Here is a 27,828-nt window from a genome sequence, read left to right on the forward strand (position 1 = left end):
GCGACGACACAAGAAACTCGTGAAAAATCCCCGAATTGGCAACGGTATTAAGCGTGCAAGAAAATTAAAAAAAAACAAGAAAGGAAGCTAACTTCGGCACGCCGAAGTTTGTATACCCTTGCAGATATTATTTCATTAAATTTTACCTATACTTATTGTTTAGAGTTTGACAGTTACAGTTTTACATTCCCAGTTTTACATTTTCTCTACATCTACCGATCGGTTTATATGGCAGCTATATCATATAGTTGTCCGATTTTCATAAAATTTATACCAAAGATCTGAACTAATAATATAAGCTTATATCTCAGAGTAGATAAAAATAGGTTGAAAAACAACGAAGTTATAATGTTTTTTATATTAATTTCCCGATCGTTCCTATGGCAGCTATAAGATATAGTCGTCCGATTTTCATTAAATTTTTATTGAAATTCTGAAATAATATACAATGGTCATATCTAAAAAAAGGCGCAAAAATGTTGAAAAACAGCCAAGTTATAATTTTTTTTCTAAAAATTTATCGAACATTTGTATGGCAGCTATATGATATAGTCGTCCGATCCGGCCCGTTCCGACATATATAGCAGTGAGAGCATATAGAAGACTATATGCAAAGTTTCATTCAGATAGCTTTAAAACTGAGGGACTAGTTTGCGTAGAAACAGACAGACGGACAGACAGACAGACAGACAGACAGACAGACGGACAGACGGACAGACGGACAGACGGACATGGCTAGATCGACTCGGCTGTTGATGCTGATCAAGAATATATATACTTTATAGGGTCGGAAACGTCTCCTTCACTGCGTTGCAAACTTCTGACTGAAATTATAATACCCTGCAAGGGTATAATAAAACGCACACAGGTAAGGGTTTAATTTCGGTGGCGGAACAGAAACAGAAACGAACCGGCGAGGTCGAATGTTGAAACAGAACTGAGGCGCACCAAATCGACAGCTGGAGAGGTGCTGATGATGATGATGATGACAGCGGCAGCAGGAAAATCCGTCAAGACGCAGCAGCTGCTGCGGTTTGTTTGTATAATGCAAGTCTCCCTAAAATCGATCAAATTTCCCTGATCCTTGCAGAGATTCTGGCAGAATCATAACCTGCCTTAGCCTTAGCCTTATCTAGTTTGTATAATACAATTACCAAAATCCCCTTTTTATACATTAAAATCAGCTCAAGAGCTAGGTATACCACCTGTAAGGGCCGCCACTGTGGTGTGGGCTGTGTCTTTGCTAAGACGGTTAGGTAACCAGCTAAAAAAAGCCCTTTTGGTTTTAATCCTAGCTAAGGAAAATGTATTTAATTACTGGATATGAAAAAGTTTATAACAAAATAAGCTAGCTTATGTCATTTTAAGCATTTTGGAAATAAAATAATACATTTTATTTATTAAAAATCATTTAATTTTTAATAAAAACTTTAAAATGTATTGTTATATTTTGTTAAACATTATTGTTATAATATTTAATATTAATCCTAAAATTTGTTGTTTTTATTTTTTAAATTTGCCTTTTATTTACCAGTTACCATCTTGATTGCTCGGCAATTTGCTTATAATTATTAGCTGAATGTCTAGCTGCTTAGCTTAGCCACACTTGTGGCCAAGGTTTTCTCACCCGTGTCCTGTGCTGCCCTCATTCTGTGGTGTCCTGACATCGCATGCAGCTATCGAAGCGTTCGAATTTCACGCTTGACAGGCAACCCGACGGACAGGGGCTCATGCAGTAGAGGTCATCTCGAAGAGGGGAGTACTCTGCATCAGAAGAGGTATGCCAGGACTAACAGGTTATGGGGATATATTATATTATTTATAAAAAAAAAAGATTGTAAATATATACAAAATATATGGGACTCATGTTTATTATTATTTGCTTTGCTTTTATAATACTTTACCCATTTGAATTCATAAATAATAAACCAAAAGATTTAGAGTCATCCTGTCAACCCAAATCTAAAACGCTTGGCTGGACTTTGTACTTTTTTGTTTTCTTATTTTATTTCCAGGGTATTCCCCAAGCCACACTCTCAAAGTCCTGGCCGCGAGCTGTTTTGGCCGGTCAAGCGTTGCATAAAGCGCATTAACATTTAATGCCTGTTGCCGTGGCCAAGGCCGGGGCCATAGCCATGTCGTCCTTCGCTTTTGGCTGCTACATCCAGGTAGCTGCCGAATTTGCGTTGCATACTTCGAGGGGGCTGTGGAACGGATGTTTGATTTATGACTGCCTGCCGCTGGGCAGGACCCAGGACCCTCCTCTCTCTCTCTCTCTCTCGCTGTGTGCACTTGGCAGGGATGCCCATCAATCATGGAATTGGAATCACAATCGGAGCCCCCCAAAAACCCTTCAGAAATTAAAGCAACGCCAATCTGTACACATAAACTATTTATTTCCGCATATATATATACTATATATATATATATTTCCATATGTATATATAGATGTATATAGATAATGTATATGGGTGTATATCATTTAGCTGTATATTTGGGTATTGTATGTGTGGTAAAGTACTCTCGCCTGGTGCACATCCCCACTCACGCCTCCACCAGCCACAGCCTCTCTTTCTTTAAAAGAATATCTTTGCATTCCTTCTCCCTCCTGACTTCTTCTCTCTTTTTTAAGTGAATCTCTTTGGCACTGTGGGTGGTGGAAGGGCGAAGAGTATGGCCTACTTGGAGCACACATATCTCCATTATCTCCACTCCCATGTCTCTTAGTTATTTTTCATCGGCTTTAACTTGATATCGTTTCTTTACATATTATGTGTCATCAATTGATTGTTTTACATTTGGTTGCATTTGGATTTTGGCTTACAAAAAAAGGAAACAAAAAAAAACAAACAAACCACTTTCCACTTCTCAACTCTTTGCTCGCATACGCATAATTATGTACAAACGTATTCCCACGATTATTTCTTTATTTTGCTCAGATATTTACATAGATATATATTTATATATAGACCTTGGCCATATAGTATGTGCTTCGTTCGCCCAGCTTGTCACTTGCCGTTTACTCACTAGATTATGCGTAGTTTTGCCCACTTTTCCCCCTGCCCTGGATGCTGGATCCGCTGTGTGACCCAGCAAAAGGCCCGAAAGCCAAAAAAAATCATTAGATCAGATCGCTTGCTCAACTAGTAGTTAAATTTAATATTTGAGACCAAAGACAATGCAATATAAGATACGTAGCGACATATGATTTTCGCTCTATTGAAGTTTGGTTGAAAAGGAAGATAGTAAGAGAGAGAAAGATAACTTCCTGCCTGCTTAAGACTTTTTCGCATTTTTTAGAAAATTGGTGGGAAAGAAAGGAAGAGAGAGAGAGAAAAAAAAAACGATCACGTATATGTTGTTGCCTTCTCTATACATTTTTACGCTCTTAAATGTTGTTCTCTCTGCAAACTTGGTTAAAAAGAAAGAAAGTGAGAGAGCTTTCGCAAGCTAGATCTGCCTACCTGTGTAAGATTTGTTTTGCTCTCTAGGAACTTGGTTGCAAGAAGAAGACAGAGAGTGAGAGAACAAAATAAATCGCGTATACGTTCTTGCATTCTCTTTATAATTTTCTTCTCTTTCTTACATTTTATCTCTCTGCAAACTTGCTTAAACAGAAAGACAGTAAAAAAAAGAGAAAGAGCTTATGTAAGCTAAATCTCTGCCTACCTGCGTAAGACTTGCTTCGCTCTCTGGGAACTTGGTTGAAAAGAAAAAGAGCGAAAGTGAGAGAAAAAGATGGATTCTACATTTCTTTACGCTCTTAAATTCTGTTTGCCAGCTAAAGTATTTCTACGCGTTACGCATCTTACTTATTACATTGTCTCTAGTAGTTTATTTTGTTTACGTTTCCGCTTTTGATCCTGTTTCTTTGCGGATATGCCATGGATCTTCGACTAAGAAGTAACAGTAACACTACTAAAGTACTGTTATTCGGTGGTAGCCGCCTGCATGTTGATTATTAACATTAACAACAATTGAACAACGGTAATTACAATTGCACGACATCAACATCAACGTCAACAATAATGACAAATATATTAAAGCATTCATTAGAAAAATCAGCGAAATAGTATACTTCTTCGCTAATTAAACCAATGGCTGCCATTTTGTTTGTTTTGTCTTAAAGATAAAGTTCTCATGGATGCATTATTATCTTGTATCTGGTATCTTGTATCTTTTGCATTACACATACACATACACATATAAACCTATGCACATTCAATGCTAAATCAATCGAAAAAAATTGCATCCATTTATAGTATATGGCATACACGTATTGTATATAGATATATCTGTATATATATATATATATATTAGGTATATATACAACTATCAAAAATAGGACAAATAGAACTTGAGAGTTGCTTTGGCCTTCATTTGACATAATCCTTACTGGCCACGCCCCCTCCCTGTTTTGTACACATTTATATAGTAGTTATTGTTACATAGGTTTTTTTTAGATCGGTAATAGCAACGATATAGAACAACAGTTAGGATGATGAGCAAAACGTGTACAACTTTACTTTTAGTTTTTGGCTGCAACCAAGAAGGATTGCACTTGTAAATAGTTTTGATATACATATATATATATATTTATATATATATATATATATATATATAGATGTGTGTGTGTATAAGTGTATATTTGTTTTGAAGATATTGTATATATTATTCGAATGTTTTGTATAGATATAGATCAGTATTAAGGTAAATCGCTCTCTATATATATGAATATATAACACACTGAAAGTGAAAGTTAACTTTGGGTTTTCCTCACACACACACGCACACACTTATGGAAATTGGAAATTGGGAAAACACTCACACATACACACACATTTCGGGCACATTGAGATACAATTCTGGATATATCGGTATAACATATGGATATATATATTCGAATATATTGAATAGTTCCTTCAAGTTCCTACTAGCTGCGTAGTATCTGTATCCATCGGATGTATCTGCATCTGTAGCTGCCAAATGTACTTGAAACAATGACAGCAAGCAGGCTCAATGCCCATAATCATCATCATCATCATAATCATTGTCGTCATCAAGGCCATGGAGTTGCCTTTGACCAAATTGACAAATTGACAAAGCCAAATGCCACATAGAGAAACGCACTTGATTGATTGCAATATTGACTGATTGTTGTTTGTTTGTTGTTTTTTTGTTTCGCCTCGCCTTGCCTTGCCCCCCTCTGTATCTCTGCATCTATCTATCTGTCTTTCGCCCACTCTGTTTGCCAATTTCTTGAATTGCGAATTTCCAATTTGAATTTCTTCGTTAATTGATTTTCAAACTTCTTCCATGGGACCATACCAGCGTGTTGCTGCTTTTCAGCTTTTGCTGCTTTTCAGCTTTTGCTGCTTTCCTGCTTTTGCATTCATATTATTTTACGTTTAACATTAAATATTCAACGCGAACATTAATTTATATTCGATTTTCGATTCAGCTCGACTCGATTTAGTTTGGCATTCGCTTCTGTGTGTCTTGTGTGTGTTATGAAGCTCAGATTGTACATACAAATTACATTTATTGTGTGGTTTACATTGATTAAAACTTTGGAGTCTGTAGACATTTATTTCCTATATATATATATATATATATATATATATATATATATATATATATGTATATTGTGATGTGTATACGTATGATTTCATTGAGAGTATCGAGTGTATTTATTGTGATATTTCTTGTGGCAAACGGCCTGATTCACTCGATTGTTTGTGTCTACCTTGATTTTTGTGCGATTAAAGTCGAGACTGTTGTCTCAGTGTATTGGCACACGAAAAAAAAATTAGAATATATACAAATACTATGCTTCATATATATATTCAAACTCCTCCAGATTGGGTTCCCCCCTTAAATTGCTCTTTGCACGTAGAAAAATATTTCGATATTTCAATATTTCTTCGTTCGTCATCGCACGCTCTCCATTTTCGATAGTTTCAACTTTCGATTTTCGATTACAAATGGTAAGCAAACGTATGAGAATATATATAAATATTTAAATTTATCTGTAGATTTATCTATATATGAGGCCTGTCTTAATGCAGGTAAGATGAGGTGAGCTGAGGTTGAGTCCTAGTTTGCATTTCCTGCTCCCTGATCTGTGATCTCCGATCTCCGATCTTTGATCTCAGACCTTTAATCTACCATATCTGATCTCTAGTCTCCCATATCTGTTTCCTGATCTCTGATTTCTGTTCGGCCTGAATCCCTTGCAGCATCGCCTTAATCTCTATCGTTTATCGCTTAGCTATCTGCCTATCGATCACCGTTTATCGCTTATCGTTTCGCATTGTTTTACCACTTACCACTTACCATTACCGTAATGCGTAAAGTTACTTGTACCATTATAGTTTCTCTCTTGTACTCTTATTGTTCACCGTTACTCTGATTCTGATTCTGACTCTTTACTGTGCTTTTACTGTGCCAATACTGTACCTCTACTCTGCCTTTACTGTTCTCGTTACTGTGCTTCAACTGTGATTTAACTGTGCCTTTACTGTGCCTTTCTCTCTTCCTCAGATACAGTTCTCCGGTTCCTGTTTTTTTTATTTTTTTGGTCTAATTACTGTGTATTGCTGTTCCGATTGCTGTTTTAGTGCTTATTTCTCTATCCGATCATTATCTGTCTTGTAACCCATTGACTTCAGGTACCATTAGCCTCTGTTCCATCCCGCTTTGGTTCCAAGTGGAGCCTTAGGTACACGGTTTACTTTGCAGTTCTAATGTCTCGTTCCACTTGAATTACATGATGTGCAAAATGCTAGCTGTGTGAGTGATTCTCTGCGGTTGTCGTTATTTGTTTCCTGGTTAACTGAAGATTGTGCCTAGGTGTGTAGGTGAGTGTGTGTGCATCCTGCATCCTGCGGAGTGCGATTATTGTTGTGGTGATTCCATGGCTGCTCTGCGCTTATTGTTCACTGGTGCGTGTGTGTTTGTGTGTAGTAAGCCTCAAACTTTATCGTTCGCTTCATTTCCGATTTTCGATAAGGATTTTCTTGGATCTCAGAGGTGCAAGTAGCTGGCTGCAAGTCGGAAAATAGGTAATAACGATGTCAAAATGTATTAATTTATTATAATTAAAAAATATTTTCACTATCAGCTAGTAATTATAAATACTATTGACTTAAAACATTGAGTATGCTGTTTTATGCTTTTGTTTAATTGCTTTCTAATCATTTTGGCTAAAAATATAAACGAACAAGAAAGGAAGCTAACTTCGGCACGCCGAAGTTTGTATACCCTTGCAGATATTATTTCATTAAATTTTACCTATACTTATTGTTTAGAGTTTGACAGTCACAGTTTTACATTCCCAGTTTTACATTTTCTCTACATCTACCGATCGGTTTATATGGCAGTTATATCATATAGTTGTCCGATTTTCATAAAATTTATACGAAAGATCTGAACTAATAATATAAGCTTATATCTTAGAGTAGATAAAAATAGGTTGAAAAACAACGAAGTTATAATGTTTTTTCTATTAATTTCCCGATCGTTCCTATGGCAGCTATAAGTTATAGTCGTCCGATTTTCATGAAATTTATACCAAAATTCTGAACTAATAAAATAAGCTTATAACTCAGAGTAGATAAAAATAGGTTGAAAAACAACGAAGTTATAATGTTTTTTCTATTAATTTCCCGATCGTTCCTATGGCAGCTATAAGTTATAGTCGTCCGATTTTCATGAAATTTATACCAAAATTCTGAACTAATAAAATAAGCTTATAACTCAGAGTAGATAAAAATAGGTTGAAAAACAACGAAGTTATAATGTTTTTTATATTAATTTCCCGATCGTTCCTATGGCAGCTATAAGATATAGTCGTCCGATTTTCATGAAATTTTTATTGAAAGTCTGAAATAATATACAATGGTCATATCTAAAAAATGGTGCAAAAATGTTGAAAAACAGACAAGTTATAATTTTTTTTCTAAAAATTTATCGAACATTTGTATGGCAGCTATATGATATAGTTGTCCGATCCGGCCCGTTCCGACATATATAGCAGTGAGAATATATAGAAGACTATATGCAAAGTTTCATTCAGATAACTTTAAAACTGAGAGACTAGTTTGCGTAGAAACGGACAGACGGACAGACGGACGGACAGACGGACAGACGGACAGACGGACAGACGGACGGACAGACGGACATGGCTAGATCGACTCGGCTGTTGATGCTGATCAAGAATATATATACTTTAAAGGGTCGGAAAGGTCTCCTTCACTGCGTTGCAAACTTCTGACTGAAATTATAATACCCTGCAAGGGTATAAAAATACGATTTTACATGAATTTTTCAGAAAAAAATAGCAAATTAATGTGAGCATTCATGCAATAAATAAAATAAATAAATAAAATACCAATTATATTATATTATTATTATTATCAAAAATAATTTTTAGGTGCCTCTTCTCATTTACATAGCTAAATAAAAATAAGATGCGTAGATGAGCAAACAAGCTAAGAGTAAGAAAGCCATATTATCGTATTACAAATATTTGTAATAATCACTCACTTAATTCAGTTTGTTTCAGGAAAATATAAATTATTAAGATGCATAACGGCACACGATTTTTTCAAGTGAGTGAGCCACCAAATAAGGAGTAAAATAGGAATATTATTAGATTAATAATAATATTAATAATCAATACCAAGTTGCTTTATAACATGTATTGTGCTTATGCCCAGTTGCTTTCTCATTAAGTTGAACTAAACAAAAATATAAAAGAATAAGATGCGTAACCTCATACGATTTTTTCAAGTGAGTGAGCAAGTGAGCATTAATATGCATATAATTGTATTAATAATATAAATATTAATAATACTGTTAACTATATAAACAATAATATTCGTATTAATAATGCAACAAATAATTAATACCATTATTACTTTATATACTTAGTGCATATAGCATTTAGTATCCACTCACCGTTGGTGCTGCTTCAGCCGGGACTCCACCCTTGGCTGCTCTACTTGCCTCTGCGGCCCCCGACCTATTTGACAAACAGATCCTTGAGCGTGGCACAGAGCGAGGCATCGCACGTATCCTTGGAGTCATCCTCGTCCGCCTTTCCAAACCAATTCAATGTGGAGCGCACCGCCCGACCCGCCTGCGACTGAGCCGAGCTGCCAGCGTTTGAGGCCCGATTGCGACGTGCCCCATGGGCCGGACTACCACTGGCGCTGCCCGTATCTTTACCGCCCTTGGGCGTGGCACCTCGAGCAGCTGCTGCCGCCGATGTAGAGGCCCCACCACCACCGCTTCCACTCGAGCCACTCGTACCGGTTCCCGCCATGCTGGCATTGGAGCTCTTGCGCAGAAATCCCTCAATGGCGGTGCCCAGTATAGTGGCATCCACGATATTCGCCTTGGTGGCATCTGCCCAGCTCTTCTGCTTGGCCCGTGGCTTGAGTTTCGGCTTGCCGGAATCACCGCCCAGCGGATCCTTCTTTTGCAGCCGCTCCAGGACATCCTTGGACAAGGCCACCGCAGAGCTCTTGCTGCGTACACTCTTCTTGCGCGCCATCGGCTGATGGCGCTTGGCAAACCAACCGGACAACGCCGCCGATCCATTATCCTGGGCATCGCTCACCAGCTGCTTGGCGTTGTTCAGCAAGGATACATCGAAGCTATTGGAGCGTGTAGAGCGCCCGGCATTGGGATCGAGTAGACCGCCGGTGGTACCAAAGCCACTGCCACCGCCACCGGTGGCTCCACACTGTGAGACATTATTCGTCGGTGTTGGTGTGGCACTAGTGGCTCTGCCCCTAGCCGCCGCCTGGAAGGTCTGGCTGAGAAAGGGACTGCTGGCCGTGGCCGTGGCCGTGGCCGACGAGCTGGCACTGGAGCTATTGTTATCCCTGCCCTCCGGCTCCGGACGATGCATGTCCATAGCCGAGCTGGTCAGAGAGCTGAAGATCCCAGCGATGTCAGTGCGACTGCCCAGGAGTCCAGAGCCGCTACCCGATTTCTTGCGACGCGTCGAGGCGCGATTCTGTGATGGAGTCTGTTGTGGCTGCTGCTGCTGCTGTCCCGGCTGTGGGAACTCGGAGGCGCGACGAAAAGAGCTGGCCAGTCCCGGTTGTGGGCATTCGGAGTACCGGCGATTGGTGAAGCGTCTTCCCGGCTGCCCAGTGCCCGCCTCATCCACTGTCTGCACCTCGCACACCTTCTCGTTGGAGGAGGTCCACAGCTTCAAGCGCGCCTTCCGCGACTGCAAGTATATGTCGTCCATGATGTCCAGCTGCAGGTTGTGGATGCTGCCGATGGGATCTGTGGAAGGGGGGCCGGTGTTGCTCTCGCGGCGAGAGTTTAGAATGCGGCTGCTCCTGCAGAAGCGAAAGGCGTTGGAGATATATATCATCATATATATTATATATATTTATCAGTATTTATTGTTATTTATTTTAATGTATTATCACATATTATGTATTGTTATTTATTTATTATATTTAACTCTATACATTAACAGGAGGTGAGAGCCAAAATATTTCTTAACCCAAACTTACTTACCCATTACTGTTGGGATAGGCGGCTACAGATTCCCGACGTGACCGACCAAAAATGGTGGTTGGCACCTTTGAAATGGTGACCACCGAATGACGCCTTCCGGTCGGAGCTGGCGCCTGTGACAGGGTGGCCAGAAAGGCGGCCTCCTTGGGCGTCGGTCCTGAACCCTCGCCGCCCCGCTCTGACAACCGACGCACCTGGCTGGCCGTAATGCCCTCGGTGACCTGTTGCGAGGGCAGCGAGTGCTTCCGAGCCTCGCGAGGATCGCGCCATGGCGAGAGCAAATAAGGATTAACAGGCGAATCGATATCCAAGCTGCCGCGATTCGAAATAGTTGGCTCCGAGCTATCTGGCTCCTGCTCCTCGGGCAGGTTGGACTCCTCCACGACAATGAGCGGCTCGGGAGCGATGATGCTGTGATTGCCCTGCGGCTGAGGGCGTACCGCCTGTGTGGGTGGACGAGGATGACCCGGTCCGGTTGACTGACCCGTAAAGCGGGCAAAAGGGGAGCCCCGAAAGCGTAGAGCATCTAGAGGGGATGAAGACGAAGAAGATGGTGATGAACTGGGGGAAAGCAAAGCAACTTCCTTCGCTAATTTGTAATGCAGTGTAAAAAGAAGAGGAAGCTTGCTTTTCCAGAGGCTCAAGTCACTTACCCATTTTGCTTAATTTCTCAATTATTCGCCAGCGGGAAATTCCTCGTGGACTCTTCCGGATTCCTCAGCTTCTTAAATCCTAAACGTTCTGGTCCTGGCTTCTGGTTCCTCCCTCGCCCTGATGTTTGCTGCTCCTTGAAATGCGTAGCTGCAAAAGAGAGAAAGAGCAGTTACTATATATTCTATTTATGTATATATTTATCTTAAATTAAAGGATATAAGCTCTAGACAAATCGAAGTTTTCAGAACAAGCAATTGAAGGCAATTGAACCACAGCTTGTTGCTTCCCAATCAAAGCCCAATTAAGTACTCAAAGGCCAAAACGTGCTAGCCAGAGTCCTGCCAGGATAATTGTTTAAGCTGAGTGCGTTTAGTAGTAGAGTTTCTAAAAAAAAATACTTAGAATATATGATATATTACTCTTCAGTCCATGTGTGAATCCCACTCCCCCCTCCCCCCCTTATATTCTCGGGTTGTTTTGGGGAAAGTCTTGCTTTTCCTGCTCATTATCCTTGGCCACAAATGGCAGCAAAATCATGCATCAAAGTAATTAAAGCCACTGTCCTGGGACATTCCGCTTCGCTGGAGATGACTTCTCCCCCGTGATAGGGACAGCAAAAGCAGCATAATGAGCATAAAATTATGCAAAAGTTGAAATAAAATTTCGCCATAACTCGGAGGCCACTGGTAACAGGGATCTGGGATCTGGGATTCAGGATCTGGTTGAAAGTGGGGACTAGTGATAACTTTTCCTTGGAAAAACTACACTGGGAACCCTGATAATAGCTGTACTATTTATGTAAGTATTTTATTTTATTTTATTTCTGATTTGGATGTACTAGGTTACCTTTCTGGTGACTGATCCATGACACTTTTACTGCTTCCTGCCCGTTTCCTATCTCCGTTTCCAACTTGCCTGACCGCGGCACTTAACAAATCCAAATTACATAAGCAGCCACTGGTTGGGACTTTGAGCGGAAGGAAGCCCGTCTATGATTTGATTAGAAGGACTTGAAACCCCCTCGGAAGTCCTTGGACGTCGCTGCAACGCGGTCAGCACAAAGTCACAAGTCGCAAGTCTCTCTCCCCCCGACCGAGTCGCAAGTTCATTAAGCTTGTAAATTGGCAATCAACACCAAAGTTGTGGCTTTGTGTTGGAGCTAATTAGCCTGTCTATGCCATTGACAGGACCGCCGCCGCCGCCGCTGAGCTTGGACGCCCCGAACATCCGCTTCCGCTTCTTGGCTCCTCCGCTGGAATTATTCTTCCGGGAATTGTGTGCCACGCTTTCATTGTTAGATGCTGAGGTGACTACCAACCACTGAACGAACTAATTAGAGAAATCAAAAACCAAAGTGCAATTGGCACTCATTACCGAATTTGAGAATTCAAAAGTTAAATAATCAGTTCCTAATTAAGGAGGATATATTAAAGAACACTTGTTATGATGGGAGTTAACCCCTTTTCATTTGTGTGGTGAAAGAACTTCCTTTCTGGTTTTAATTTTGTGCGCTCTGCAGTTGCTTTCGGTGGCCCTTTATTGCATGTCCTTTTTTGGCATTTTTGACCCAGTACCTTTACCATTTTGCGGTTTCACCGACAGGCTATATTAGGCCCTGGACCCCTCGACCCAATTGTGCAGCTAATGTGGCAACTGGAGGCAACCAACCGATTCCAGCTCTCTCCCTCTCCCTCTCCCTTCTAATGGGAAATACCAGAAATGCGAGCAACAGAAACTAGTTAAGTAAGCGTTTCAGCCACTGCAGGATGTGGGGGTTAGAAGAGCAAAGGTTGGAAGGATGTCTTCTTTGAGGAATCAAATCAAGTTGGCTTTGATCAAATTATGGCACACAACGATGGCTACCCACTCGGGGCTCTGAGTAATGGAGAATCATTTATGGAGCAAGCTGGAGCTTCAATTTTGATTTGAGAGAGAGAAAAAGCTATATTTAAGGCAAATAAAATGACTTTTCAATTGGTCCAACCAATCCCAATCCCTAGATGTGTGTATTTTGTTAGTCACACATTTTCCACGCCACTCAGTAACACTCAGACTCCTCCTCCCCTCTGTTCGAACCAATTTTGTGGGTGATTGATTGACTCGGTTTCGACGACAACCCAAATCGAGAGTCGACAGATTGACGCTGTGACAGACGGATGGTGTCTGGACACAGCTCTCTGTCCCTGCTCGGTCGCCATGCTCAATTTCAGCTTAGCTTTGTTTAATGGACTTGCACAAAAAAGTTTACAAAGCACTTTGCATCCGAGCAAATGGATGATGGACAGAGAATCGTCCATCCATCTCGCTTAATGCAACATTGCATATTAATGGGAATTAACATTTAGCATTCGATGACGATGAAAAGCACTGTGGGGATTGTCTTGCCAATAGCTGTTAATTGCCCCGGGGACCTAGTTGAGTGCGAGTAATATCCTGCCTTACCTAACATCTCTACTTCAATCCTCTTTGGGGGTTGTGTGTGTGTTTCTCCGCTTAAGTGGCGTTAAGTAGTTGGGGGCCTTGTTTTTTTATTCTGTGGAAAACCCATTTTTAGATTCCGAGGTGGACATTTGAAAAGCCAAAGGTTAAGGGTTAAACCGCATATGGCCGCTGGCAGCTTCATAAGTTCCAGACACAGCTTCGCATTCACATTCAGATTCAGACTCGAGGAAAAATATTTGTTTGTTTTCCGTCAGTACAACTTTCAACCATTTTCCCTGCCGGATTACCTCGAGCGTATACCCATCAAGGGTATGTCCAGTTGTGGTCAGCTCTCTCTCCCTCTCTCTCTGAGAGTACACCAAGTCTTGGTTTCTGCATGAAATTAGATTTCCTGGGTGTGAATTCAGCCCCACCCGAATTATGCCATTGTGGAGAGTGCAATTTCTTCGATACCCCATTCCCATGAGGTATTCAGGAGGTCCTGGCTCTAAGCTTCAGGAGCAGTCAAAGAACTTGGGTTGGCCTGGTTGGGAGGGTGGAGGAGGGAGGGATTCCGTAGAGGAACAGCATGATTGCGGCTTTCCTCGTCTGACTTTGACATGCAGTCTTGCAGTTACCAGCAGTTGCACCTGGCAACGGAAGTGCACACACTCACACAGCCCAACCCAACCAGATTGTGGTAGCACTTTAAATTCCTAGAATTCCGTTGACTTAAACAAGAGACTAGGACGTGTAGAGTACTAGATATATATCAACCTGTTCCCTTCAAAATATCGAACAAATTTAAGGCCATTAAACATTCAGGATATTTCGGTGACAACAGGTGAAAAATGTGTCCATTTCCTATGTGCGTTACTCCTGGTAGTACCTGCCGCTTTCCTCTTGAGTTTTCTCGCTTCCTCTCCCCGTGCTTTGTGTCCTTTGACAGGCTTGTTTATGACATGCAACGAAAATGCGGCCAGCACAGCGACAAGGACTTGCAGATGCTGTATGGTCTTGGTCATGGTCATGGTCATGGCCCTGCCATTGATGGAGGAACTTCCTCCATGGGAGATGGGATAGCATCCGCTTTTGGCTTTGATTCGCTCGGCATTTTGATAACAATGTTATCGCCTAGATGCAAGGCTTGAAGCTGCTGCATTTTTTGCTCCTGCTTTTTGCTTATTTTTTGTACAACTAAAAAGTTGGAAAAGCAAGTGCAATGTGTATGTGTGAGCGGCACAATACATTAACGCGTCAAGCGGAAGTGGAAGCGGAAATGTCACACATTTGCTGCCGCTGGCAACATTGTGGCAGCAGTGTCGCGCTGCCGAGCAGGAAGCGAAGCGAAAATAGCAATCAAAACTTAACTGAATTGCAGCACATGACGGTCCTTTGGGGGTGTGGGTGCACCTCCCAACCCTACTCTTCCTTTTCCCTGCTCCTCCTCACCTACAAAGTTGGCTGTGAGCGAATTAAAACATAAATGCATTTGCAGCTGAGCAACAGGATAGAAGGCGAGCAGGAGCAGTAGCAGGAGCAGGAGCAGGCAGAGCCTTTACTCCTAATCGAATCGAACCGAAGTACCAAAGTGGGCCAAGTGGAAATGCCAGAAAATTTGCGTTGCCCTGGAAAATGTGCAAAAAAAAAAGTAAAAAAGAAAAAACACACACACACAAAAAGTGAGAGAGGCAAGAAAGGCAAAGCTGCTGTAAAATATGCTACGCCCACTGCCCATTACCGCCCACTCAAACCCGTCCTCTCTCTGTCTCCCTTCTTTTATGGACCCATACAAATTCGTTGGCCATTGAACAAGGACGAGAAGGACGAGAGGAGACAGGAGGAGTAGGACCCGGACCGCGCTGTCTGCTCTTGCTTTGCTTCCAATTGAATCAAATTGAATTCAATTGAATTCGCATGTTGCTCATTGAATTGCACAGATTATGGCTAAAATACAATTTTAATTTTACAGAAAAAAATGTGTACAGGAGTATTACGAAGTCCTCTGTCCCTTCATGCTGTTGATATCCTTGCGCCATGGCAAATACTTATCGAGTGACTAGCTAACAAAGTTATTCACTTGAAAAACTACTACCCCATTGAACTTTAAGCAATTGTACTTGAAAGCTCGACAGGTTGTTTTCTGCTCGATGTATTTAACCTGGTGTAATTCCATGAATATCAATAACATCTTCTTTAGTTTTATTTTTGTAATATTGTGAAAATGCTAACCGATAAGGTTAGCCGGCGCGCCCGATTTAGGGCAGAATGATTAGATATAAAGGTCACAAAGGGGTAAATAGCACTCCGTATACCTTATTAAATGAAGTGCAAAAAAAAAAAAAAATTATAAATTTTTTTTTTTTGTTTTATTTTTTTAATTTAATAAATGAAGATTTTTAAACTGTTTGCTTATTTGTTGGTAACCTAACCTAATCTAAAATATATATTCATTTTAAGTTTAAGTTAAAAGTAAGCCTTTGAAACCATATATATTTCTTTGAAGAATATTTAAAAAACCCACTTCAAAATCTTTAAAAAAAAAATGTTTTACATTTTTTACTAACAATTTCAAACTCCATCGGTTTCTGTATATATTTTTTTTGTTACACCCCAGGTTAGTCCTTGCTTCGACTCCCCAACTCTATCCACCTGTGGGGCTGTTAATTAAATGTTGTCAGGTAATTAAAATGCAGCAGGCGCACACCTGGGAGCTGTGAACTCGGTAGCTGGTGCCTAGGAAACTGGAGATGTGTAAGCTGCTTACTGGCCTCTAACAAAGCCACAAATGATTCTGGAACTAAGCCGGAGTCCAGGAACCGGGAAATGTCGAGTGGCAGGAGTGGGGAAATGCATTCATTGTCATTCTCTGTGCCCATGGAACAAAAGCTCATGGTAATATTTTCGCCAGGACTAATCCCATGGAGCCTCCGCTGGTTCCTTGGCCTTCATTGTTTTATGAAAAAGAAACGAGTGTGTGGGGTGTGTGTGTTCAGTTTAGTTTGAAAGTCGGATTTGGCATCAAGTTTTTGAAATGCGTCTCAGATTGAATGGAATTCGGATTTAATTGAATTCGGTTCGGTTTTGATGTGACTACGCATGCCGCACGCCACACGCCACACGCCACATGCCACATGCAACATGCCGCCTGCCACAGGCGTAGGCGCAGTATTTGAACGACACGAGAACTCGCTGGCAACCACATGATTATCCATGACACCCAGCTTCCAATCTGCCGCCCCCAAAAAGCGTTGCAAAATATCAGCAAAATGTGCAAAACTAATTAGCTTAGATAACACGAAACAGAACATTATACCCTTCTCTGGTGATGGCAGGATACACGAGGGGAGAAACTCTGTTGTTGCATATGGAGCTGGCGAAAAAAAAAAAAAAACAAGAAAGGAAGCTAACTTCGGCACGCCGAAGTTTGTATACCCTTGCAGATTGGTTTTTATGTTTATATTATAAATTTAAATGCTGAAAACACTCACAAAACAGAGTTTCATTACATTTTACCTATACTTATTATGTTTACAGTTTGACAGTTACAGTTTTGCATTCCCAGCTTTACATTTTGTATACATCTACCGACCGATTTATATGGCAGCTATATGATATAGTTGTCCGATTTTTATGAAATTTATACCAAAATTCTAGAACAATAAAAAAAGCCTGTATCTCAGAGTAGATACAAATACGTTGAAAAACAACGAAGCTATAATTTTTTTCCTATTAATTTCCCGATCGTTCCTATGGCAGCTATATCATATAGTCGTCCGATTTTCATAAAATTTTTACCAAAATTCAGAAATAATATAAAATGGCCATCATCTAAAAAATGGTGCAAAAATATTGAAAAACAGCAAAGTTATAATTTTTTTTCGAAAAATATATCGAGCATTTGTATGGCAGCTATATGATATAGTCGTCCGATCCGGCCCGTTCCGACATATATAGCAGTGAGAGCATTTAGAAGACTATATGCAAAGTTTCATTCAGATAGCTTTAAAACTGAGGGACTAGTTTGCGTAGAAACAGACAGACAGACAGACAGACAGACGGACAGACGGACAGACGGACAGACGGACATGGCTAGATCGACTCGGCTGTTGATGCTGATCAAGAATATATATACTTTATAGGGTCGGAAACGTCTCCTTCACTGCGTTGCAAACTTCTGACTGAAATTATAATACCCTGCAAGGGTATAAAAAACTAAACAAACCAGCCCTGGCAAAGGCCAGAAAGGTTGTCAAGAACGCGACTGGGAATTGGGCCGACACTGGGAATTGCAAATGCCCATCGAACAGAGTCCATTTAAGCGAAACATAATACCCTAGCTCTCGGCACTTAGCTGTTATTAAATAGTGCCAATAACACTAACTGACACAATATGACCCAACTCGAGTCTATTCAGAAAACTTGGGCTTTTGCAAAGGAAATTAATGGTCTTGACAAGCGAAAGGATTATCAAAAAGCACCAAGTAGGGCTTTATTTCAAAATGCATTTCTTTATTTTACACACCCAAACTTTAAATTTAACTAAGATAAAAGTTATATCACAAACATTAATCTATAAATAGCCCTTGCATTTAGCAAAAACATATACAGGCAGTCAGATCTAGAATTTTTGATGATAAGTGAGAGTTAAGAGAGACACTGGCTCTCAAACGCTCTCTCTTCCTTTCCTCCACCTTTCACCAAAATTTCAAGAAAACTTTCTCTCTTTCTCTCGCTTCCTTAGTTTTCAACAAAACTTCAAGAGAGCCAAAGGATCTCATGGCGCTACTTATGTATCTTATTTTTCAAGTAAGCTCTCTCTCTCTCTTCCTTACTTTTCAACTACATTTCAAGAGAGCCAAAGCTACTTCTCTCTCTTCCTCGTTTTTCAACAAAAATTCAAGAGAGCCAAAAGATCTCATGGCCCTACTTATCTTATTATACAATAAGATGCGTAACGCCAAACGAAGTCTTAGCTCTCTGTTAGCTAGTGTGTTGGTTCAGTTTGCACATCGATATTCAGCTCACAGCTTTGTCGGGACTATATATAGACAACGTTGAACAAATAACAATAGTTGTGCAAGGGCCCACAATTTGTTAATTATTTTTGCGCACTTTATTTTTTTTTCTTTTTGCGACGCCCACTTGCAATGTGCGAAAATAAATTGCGAATGCGAATGCAATTGAAAAGTGAAAAACGGACAAATGGAAGTGGAAATGAAACGCAATTAACCAGGAGGCAAACAAAAGGCACACACACAGACACAACACACGCCTGGGATTAAATATTCATAGAATCATTGGGAAATAATCAGCAGAGCACATGCATGATTTATCATTCATAATGCCCGGGCATGCTCCTCCCACCTCTCTGCCATTAATTAATTGTTTATTTAACAGAGTTTGCCGCAATTAATGCAGCTATGGCATCACCTGATCCGGACCCGGATCCGGATGTGGATAGGGTTTTTGGGCATGGGTATTGTTCAACCGCAAAGCTTCCGGTTGTGCAGCTGACATTGGTGCGGGTGAGATTTGTTGTTGATTTTGTTTGTTTAATTAAACATTTTACTAGGAAAAGCGATGAAGGTAACCCGCTTTCCAGTGAAAACTTCTAGGATATTAGCAATTAGTACAATCGTTCTTGTTATTCCTTATAAATTCACATAATCAGGTCTCTTTATCTCTCTTAGCCTTGATTTATTCATAATTTATTCAAATAATTTCCTTTAATATAATTAAATCTCCATTAAAATAGATTCTATATATAAATCCAAGCTTGAGGCGACATTTGATATTCGATGTGCTCGAGTGGAGTCCTAGTGCACTCCTTCAAATTGAAGCAGACAGAAGTATTTACCTTTGTATAATATGGGATCCTTCATTCCTTCCTTCCTTTCGTGCTGGCAAAACAAATAAATAATAATAGCGAATGTCCTCGTGTCTCCCGACGAGGACATCCCTCTAAACAATTTCGCTACCCCAATCCCTCTGACCAAGTCAAGTCCGCCCCCTTCCAGCACACTCTCAATTGTTTGTGGTGCGTAAACATAAATAAATTGTTGAATATTGCTCGGCTGGGTCCTTGGAGAGGCTCCTCCCATGGCCTTCCATGGCCATGGCCTTCACCGACCATCCTTCGCTCCGAACTCCGCCTTGATGTGCTTTTAATGATTTATGGCAGAATGCAAACACAACCAAACGGAGCGCAGGAAAAAAAATTCTAAAAAAAAAACCCACCAGCAGAAGCAGCAGCAAAGTCTATACATTCTGTGGCTTTCTGGGGACCATCTTCTATCCTCCCCCCCACCCCCCTGGAGACCGCAAGTTTACTCAATTTGATTTGCTGCCCGCCCCTGCAGACTCTCACGATTATTGTTATTAATTTTGCGAAAGAATTTTTGGCTCTGCGGCATTAATAAGAAATGAGTGGAGGCCAATCGATAGTTGGAAGCCAGGCAAAAAGAGAGCCATGTTTTTCCTCTTAAAAAAAGGGGGAAGACTAACCATAAACTTGGGCCACATCAATGGAGTTCTTTAAGGGCATAATATAATATGAAAGTTTAATCAGTTGGCCGGGTAACCTTGGGGATTTTAAATCTAAGATCTTGACTTGGTCTATGTCTATATTTTTCTTCCTAAAATCGAATCAAACTTTAAAGGGTCTTTAAAGACCGTTTGATATCACCAAAAATTTATATTGTCTCTTTAGGAGATATAATACATTTTTTAGATTAAATTGTTTGCTGCAAAAGGAGATTTTAAATCTAAGATATGTTGAAAAATTGCATGACTTGGGGTATACATTTTCCTCGCTAAACTCGAATCAAACCTGACCGTTTGATATCACCAAAAATATAATTTATCTCTTTACGAGATATATTTCCAATTTCAGCTTAAATTGTTTGCTGCAAAAGTTATGCCAACAAGTAAATACTGTTGCCAACGTTTTTGCAATTAAAACAAAAATGTGTAACAATTGTTTTGCACATTATAAAACTCTGTGCTCTGGCGCAACCCTTAACCCCTCCCTGGTTTCCAATGCGCTCTCCACTGGACCCTAGTGGACATAAATTCCACTTGAACTCATTCCTCGTTTCGCTTGCTTTCATTAGCTTAGGAAGCTGGGAAGCTGGGAAGCCTGGGCACCCCAGAGGCATGGCATTCCCCATCCTTAACTGCCAGGACCTCTCTCTCTCTCTCTCTTTGCCTCTATCTCTGTCTCTTGTGGAGCTCTCACTTGAGGGTACACAAGAGAGAAAACAATATGAAACATTATGATGACAGTATCTCTGTGTGAGAATTGAAATTGAGAATGGCAAAATAATGAATTGTAAATTGTCTCGTATAAGTACATTAATTTATTTATTATGCTGCGCAATAAAATCAAATAAAAATGTCGTTTTCCCTGACTTTTCCTTGAACAAAAACAAAAAAAAAAACTAAAATCGATTTCCGCCTGACAAATAACTTAAGTGGCACAGCACATATGCACACACGAGTGCCGGCCATGGCGTGCACAGAGTTTTAAAAATATTCCACACGATTAATTTTTGCGATCCATTAAAAAGATTTACTCAAATTGACAGAATCATCGCTTTGGAGGCTGCCGAAAGGGAACGCGAATGGCGAATGTCCTTGCTGCCGGGGGGTAGTGTGCCATAAAGCCCATGGCCCTCGATCCCATACACACACACACACATACAGAGACACTTTTCCACACTTTTCCCCAATGGCAGCGGCGGCGAGTGTCTCAATTTGCATGCCATAAGCCGGGCAGGGTAGGGAAAAACAGGGAAGAGCAGGGGGGGGGGGGTAAAGGCCCAGGGAGCACATTAAATGCATGTAATCATAAATTCACACTCATTAAGAGATTTGGCGAGCAGTCAGCCAACAATGAACGGTAACAGCAATGGCGACAACGACAACGACAACGCCGGCGGAGAAATCGCAAATTGAATTTATCCGGAATGGAATTACTGCAATTGAGATACCCTGTAAATCCTGGCTAGTGTCCTTAGAACATCAGATGAACTTAAAAGAAATTTTTTTTAAATGGTTGTATTTTTTTTTTTTTGTTGGAGTTTCTAACTTGCCTACTTTAAAATCTTAAAAAAAAAATCTTTTATTAGTAAAAAAAATCTTTGAAGGGACCATTATCCGTATAAGTAAAAATAAAAAATATCATTCTCAACGGTCCCTGATTTAAAGCCGTTTTTAGACTCTTAAATTTCCAATACAAACAAATGTAAATTGTAAATTAAAAAAATTATAACAAGCATTTAACATTGAAAAAGGTAAATAATTTACCTTATTTGCCTTACATTTCCTTGTAAATATTCCATACTCCCATCTTTTTATACATATGTATATGTAGTATGTTACACTTGAGCTCATTTAAAATCCAAAAAATGTCAAAAGCTCAAGTCTTTTAATATAATTTTTATTTATTTTTTATTGTACAGGGTATCTCACGCAGTCTGCCAAGCTCGCCATTTTTATTTTCTTTTTTTTCGACTCTCTCTGTTTCGGGGTGTGTGTGTATAGTAAGTGTGACTGTATAAGCGAGACTGGGAGTATGTGTTTTTGTGTTAGGCCGCGCGCACACTACGAGCTGAAAGCAGAGCTGAGATAAGCGAGCTGATAATTTCAGTGCAAATTTCTAAGCTCAGCTCCGCTCTCGGTGTGCGCGCTCTCATACAAGTAGTGTGTTTGTTTCAGAGAGCTGATAAGCCGTCAGCCGTCAGCTCCGCTTTCAGCTCGTAGTGTGCGCGCGGCCTAAGTGTGAGTGTGCCAAAACCAGACCAGCAACAACAGGCAGCAGCAGGAGCAGGCACTGAGGAAACACCACAAAAGCTCTCCACACACACACACACACACACGCTTTACCCCTTTTCGCGCGCCGCATTTGTATAAAATGTAAATTAAGTTAATGGTAATAAAGTGTCTATTATGTAAGCAAAACTCACTCAGACACACGCGCGCACGCACACACAAACAGACACGCACACAGACACTCTCTTTTTCGCTCTGTATCTCTGCTCTCATTTGTATAAACGAAAAGGGTTTTAAGTGATTTGGAATTAGGGCTAAAAACACTAAACCGTAAGATGAGAGAATTAGAGGAAGAGAGCGTGCGAGTGTGTGTGTGTGTGTGTGAAAAGTTATTGATAGTTAATTATGCACTTATCGATAAATGATTGCGATTAGAGAGCAAGCTCTGGCATCGAATGCTAATTGGGGGACGGGCAGCCGGGGCGTGTCGAAGCGTGTCAAAATCGCACAATTAACGTTTCATTAAACCAATTGAATAACTGAGCCTTTGATTGCCGTGGAAACTTGAGCATCTGTCGCACTTCCTGAAGGCTTTTAAGGGGGTCTTCTCATTCAAAAGCCGTTTTTTGGACCCTTTTTAAAAAAATTCTTATTTGAAAACGCAAAGAATAATTGAAAACTTTTTTTATTTATTGTATTCAAAAATGTTCAAAGTAACTAAAAAAGTTGTTCTTGCCTCGATACGAGGGTTGTTCAAAGAGTAATGAGACTTCAAACTTGGTGGTCGAAAAAAAAGGTGTCGTCCTGGCGGCCACGATTCAGGGTCTCCAGAGCGTCCGAAATGAAAAATAAAAACGGGGTTATAATCAGAATAGATGTCATTTTCGGGTGACGGAACAGATTTTTTTTTAAATTTTTTTAAACAAAATGGCGGCTTTTCAAAAAAAAAATTTCGATTTCGGGATTTTTTTTGTAGTTTAGTGTAAAAAAATTTAAAAAAAAATCTGTTCCGTCACCCGAGAATGGTGACAATTCTGCGTCGATTCCACTTCGTTTCATGAAAATCGGTTGAGTTGAACTGGAGATATCATGGCCGCCAGTTCGAAAAACGTGGTTTCGAGATAAACGCGTTTGAAGTTTGAAAAAAAGCTCATTTTGCAGAGATCTTGCTTCACAAAAAAGGCTGTAGCTTCTAAAGTATTTCGAATTTCTAAAAATCCTTTTGGGGACATATACACACCATACCAAGCTATAAATAAATGCAAAAAAAAAAAAATCGAAAAAAAAATGTTGCCCAATGAGAAGACCCCCTTAAACGAGCCAAAGTAAAAAGCAAATCAAGAAAATATATAAACAGCAGGCCACAAATTTTTTAATTAATCAGTCATTGGAGATGAGCGAAAAGGAAAAATATATCTTAATGCCAGCTCAAAGATCATCTGGCAAGGATTTTCTAAAGAGCTGATATTATGACCACATTAAGCTGGAATAATAGGGGCAAAAACAAAACAAAAAGTTGCTTTGAGTAAATTGATTAGACAAAGAAATACTCTTACTAAGCTAGGTTTTAAAGGTCTTGAAAGAGATAGGATATATTTATCCTTAAATGTATAAATATAAAATATAAATATAATACCAAAATTATTCAAATATAATAAAATTATAAATGGTTATTTTGAGGCTAGTCAGTTAGCTAACTAATTCCTTTTTGGTTCTTGAAACCATAAATCGGAAAACTTAAATAGATACTTTTCTGATCACTTTCTAAACTGTTAAAAAATTATTTTTCTATATATTTTTATTACCATCCTTCCCATTATGCCATTTTTAACTCACCCAAAGTTCACTTTAACAGGTAACAAATATGTATCTCTCTTTAATTACAAAGTATATACATATATGTTGTTCCCAGGCTAAAGAAACATTAAATTATTACCTAAATTCCTCAACTCAAAGCGCCACCACATCCTCCTGAAGCAGTTGCTCCTTTCATAATTTCCATGGCCCCCCAGGCCATCAAAATAGTTGCCGTAACGAAAGTTCTAATCAGAGTTTCTTGGTTAACCTGCAGAGTATCGCCCCAAAAACAAAAAAAAAAAAACAAAAACCAGCAGCAACTCTGGGCCAGCTGACAGCCTGACAAATTGACAAACTGACGGGGATAATGGGGGAGATGCCCGCACAGACGCATAACTTTTAAGGACCCCACAAAAACACGACCATTACATGTGGCCAGAGGAGCATTGCCGCGGGCCCGAAGCCATCAATAAAAGCGCACAGCACAACTGCCAGCTGCCCCCCTTGGCCACATTAAAAAGCGTTGGCCAACATAAACTGGCCAAAAATCGCACAATTAACCAAGCTAAGAGACGCGCTTGGCCATTAAACGAACATTAAGCCAAGTTTTTGCGTTTGTGCGGGATGAGCGACTGAGTGTGGCAGGTGTGTGTGTGTCTGGAATAGAGAGCTGGAGGATTGTACGGGTGATGACTGCTTTCCGGCAGATAAGCCCTGCCAGGTCTAAGCCCTCCAAATAAATTGGGTCCTGCGGGACAAGGACCAAAAGCGGAATGCTTATAATTCCGCTTGTTAAGCTTTCAACTCCCGCTGGCAGTGGCTACACCCCCAACATCCCCTATAACCTTGATCTTGATGCCAATTTGATGTTTGGCATTGAGCGGCAAAAGGAAAGCCAGAACGGAGGGCGGCACAGCTGCAGCTGCCAATTGGCCTTGACCCAAATGCCTGATGCGTGTTGCGTGCAAGGACTCGCCCGAGGGCTACGCTTACACCGATTTACACCACTTTCTCTTGGTTTATAATTACATGAGAATCTCTTTAAGCTTATTAACTGTGTGCGCTGGCCAAGGAAATTCGCCCCCAAAACATCAAACAGATTGCAACAGATTTCAGCCACACAGCCACTTGTTGGGCGCCAAGAGGCAAACAAGGCACCAAGCACACTCTCTTCCTTCCTTCGAAGGCAGGACACATAATTGCAGGGGAGACGCCTTCTGGGTGGCTTTGCAAATATTGATGGATAGTTGTTAAAGGACTCGTTCGGATCGTCAACTTTCAGCGCCAATAAGGAGTTGCACTAACTTCACAAACACATACACAGGCGACATAACCCTCTGACTCTCTGCTTACACATATCACGCATACGCCGTGTATGCCGCACCAAAAATAACTCCCAACCAATCGATATTTTTCTCCATCGTTGAAAATGGAGCCAGAAAGTAAAAAGGTTTTCCCCAAAAATCAAGTTCAAGCACTTTTTCTCACTAAAACATTCTAGAAGCTTTGAAGTTCAGTCAAAAAGTTTGGCATAAAAATGTATCTATGAGATATATTTATGCTTACAAATTATAAATGCTTTCGATTTCATTAAATAATTAGTTGGCAATAATAATAAAATAACAATACAATAATAAATAAGATAAAATAAAATAAAATAAAATAAAATAAAATAAAATAAAATAAAATAAAATAAAATAAAATAAAATAAAATAAAATAAAATAAAATAAAATAAAATAAAATAAAATAAAATAAAATAAAATAAAATAAAATAAAATAAAATAAAATAAAATAAAATAAAATAAAATAAAATAAAATAAAATAAAATAAAATAAAATAAAATAAAATAAAATAAAATAAAATAAAATAAAATAAAATAAAATAAAATAAAATAATAAAAACAAAATCAGTTAAATTTTGAATAATAATAATAATAATAATAATAATAATAATAATAATAATAATAATAATAATAATAATAACAATAATAATAATAATAATAATAATAATAATAATAATAATAATAATAATAATAATAATAATAATAATAATAATAATAATAATAATAATACTAATTAAACCAATAAAAATATGCCGATAATCTTTGATATCATTGGTTTTAATAAAAGATTTAGTTGCAGACTTTCATTTTCTTTGCCTTTATTTATAATTTCTTTTTTTATGTCTTTCCCCCTACAGCTCTTGGAGTCCTTTGCTCCTCCTTCAGCTTATTGATATTGCAATTTAGCCAACATAAATTTGACAGACCAAACAAGGGATTGAGGGAGAGGCAGAAGTGGCGGCCTGTTGAAGTGCCACTTGTGGATGGGGGAAGCCAACAATGTCCAAGGGAAGGGACCGGGTAATGCGTAATGCTGGCCAGAACTGGGCTCGTCTTTGTTAACCAACCCCCAAGCTAACCAGGACCTGCTACTGCTCCTCCTGTCAGACCCGGCGGCTGTTTATCTTGCGTGTGTTTTGTTGATTTTACCGATTTCACTCGCCCAATGCGCCGCCCCCTTTTGTTAACTTTCCCAAGTTGATGGCCATAGAAAATTGTATTTCATTTTATTTCGGTTTTTCGGTTTTTCGCTCTCTGCTTTTTGGCTCAGAAAAAAAAGTTCATTTTCGCTTGTCGCTCTAAGCCAATTAGTGCGGTTCCAACCCTCCCTTCCCTTTTAAATAAAAAATAAAATACACAACAAAAAAATGGTCTTCAACGAACCAGCAAATAACACACACAACAACAAACTAATTGAGTAAACAAAGTTGGCCTAAAGTTTGGCAACATTTTTACATTACTTTCCATTTTTTTTTTTTTTTTTGCTGATTTTTGCTCTCACGCTCCCCTGGGCTCTCCTTCGAGGCTATTTTTAAACTTGTTTTATTGATCCCTTAAAATAATTGCAAAGACCAACAACAACAACAACAAAAACCACGTTGCCGCCGCCCCAAAGAAATCTGCTCAAAGAATTTTTAGTTTAGTGCGGGACTCCCCATCACCATCAGCATCAGCATCCACATTTCCATCAGCATCATCATCCTGCCTTTTCATCATCATGGCGCTGGGGGCATAATGAAGCAACCACAGAGCTTTGGAGGCTAACCCAAAAACCATACCCGCCGCCATCATGGTCATCATCATTTGGGATTCATCATCATCGGGATTCAGCGAGACGCGGGCGCCTCTTGAGTTGATTTAGTTTTTTGAGGGGGTTGGGTGAGGAGCCAGGGTTTGGGGCTGGAAACTTTTCAAAAATATTTGCCTTTACCATTTGCTTGGTCCCTGCCCTTGTCCCTTTTTCCCGGCTACCGAACTTTGCTTATAAATTTCGATGATTGCTGGAGAGGAAGAGCTGCCAAAGACACATTTTCCCAACCCTTACAAGCGGTGAGCGTGAATTTGAATTTGAAATGGTGCCTTGAACTTGAATGGAAAGAAGGGCCTACAGTCCGTTTAAATATAAAGGTATTCGGTGCATTGTAAAGACCAGCGAAATTCTATTTTTAAATATTTATATAAGATAATTTAAACATAAAGCCTTTTTAAAGCGTTAACTATAAATTAAGAACGATTTGACGGGAGAAGTTTGATTTAGGATTTGAAAATTCCTAAAAATCTAAATAAGCCCCTA

General features: G+C 39.7%; 1 protein-coding gene across 1 annotated transcript in view; it reads right to left on the bottom strand.

Annotated features, from left to right (window-relative positions):
- Window positions 1-6,372: 6,372 nt before the first annotated feature.
- The window catches only part of kairos, a 32,379-nt gene continuing 10,923 nt past the window's right edge, over window positions 6,373-27,828 (bottom strand). The window contains exons 2-5 of the mRNA XM_017179149.2: window positions 11,199-11,346; window positions 10,546-11,071; window positions 8,962-10,361; window positions 6,373-7,046 (exon numbers count right to left, since the gene is read on the bottom strand). Of these exons, the coding sequence (XP_017034638.1) occupies window positions 9,026-10,361; window positions 10,546-11,071; window positions 11,199-11,202 (1,866 nt within the window). The 5' untranslated portion in view covers window positions 11,203-11,346 and the 3' untranslated portion in view covers window positions 6,373-7,046; window positions 8,962-9,025. The remainder of the gene's footprint in view (window positions 7,047-8,961; window positions 10,362-10,545; window positions 11,072-11,198; window positions 11,347-27,828) is intronic.

Source organism: Drosophila kikkawai, chromosome X, assembly GCF_030179895.1.
Source record: "Drosophila kikkawai strain 14028-0561.14 chromosome X, DkikHiC1v2, whole genome shotgun sequence".
NCBI lineage: Eukaryota > Metazoa > Arthropoda > Insecta > Diptera > Drosophilidae > Drosophila > Drosophila kikkawai.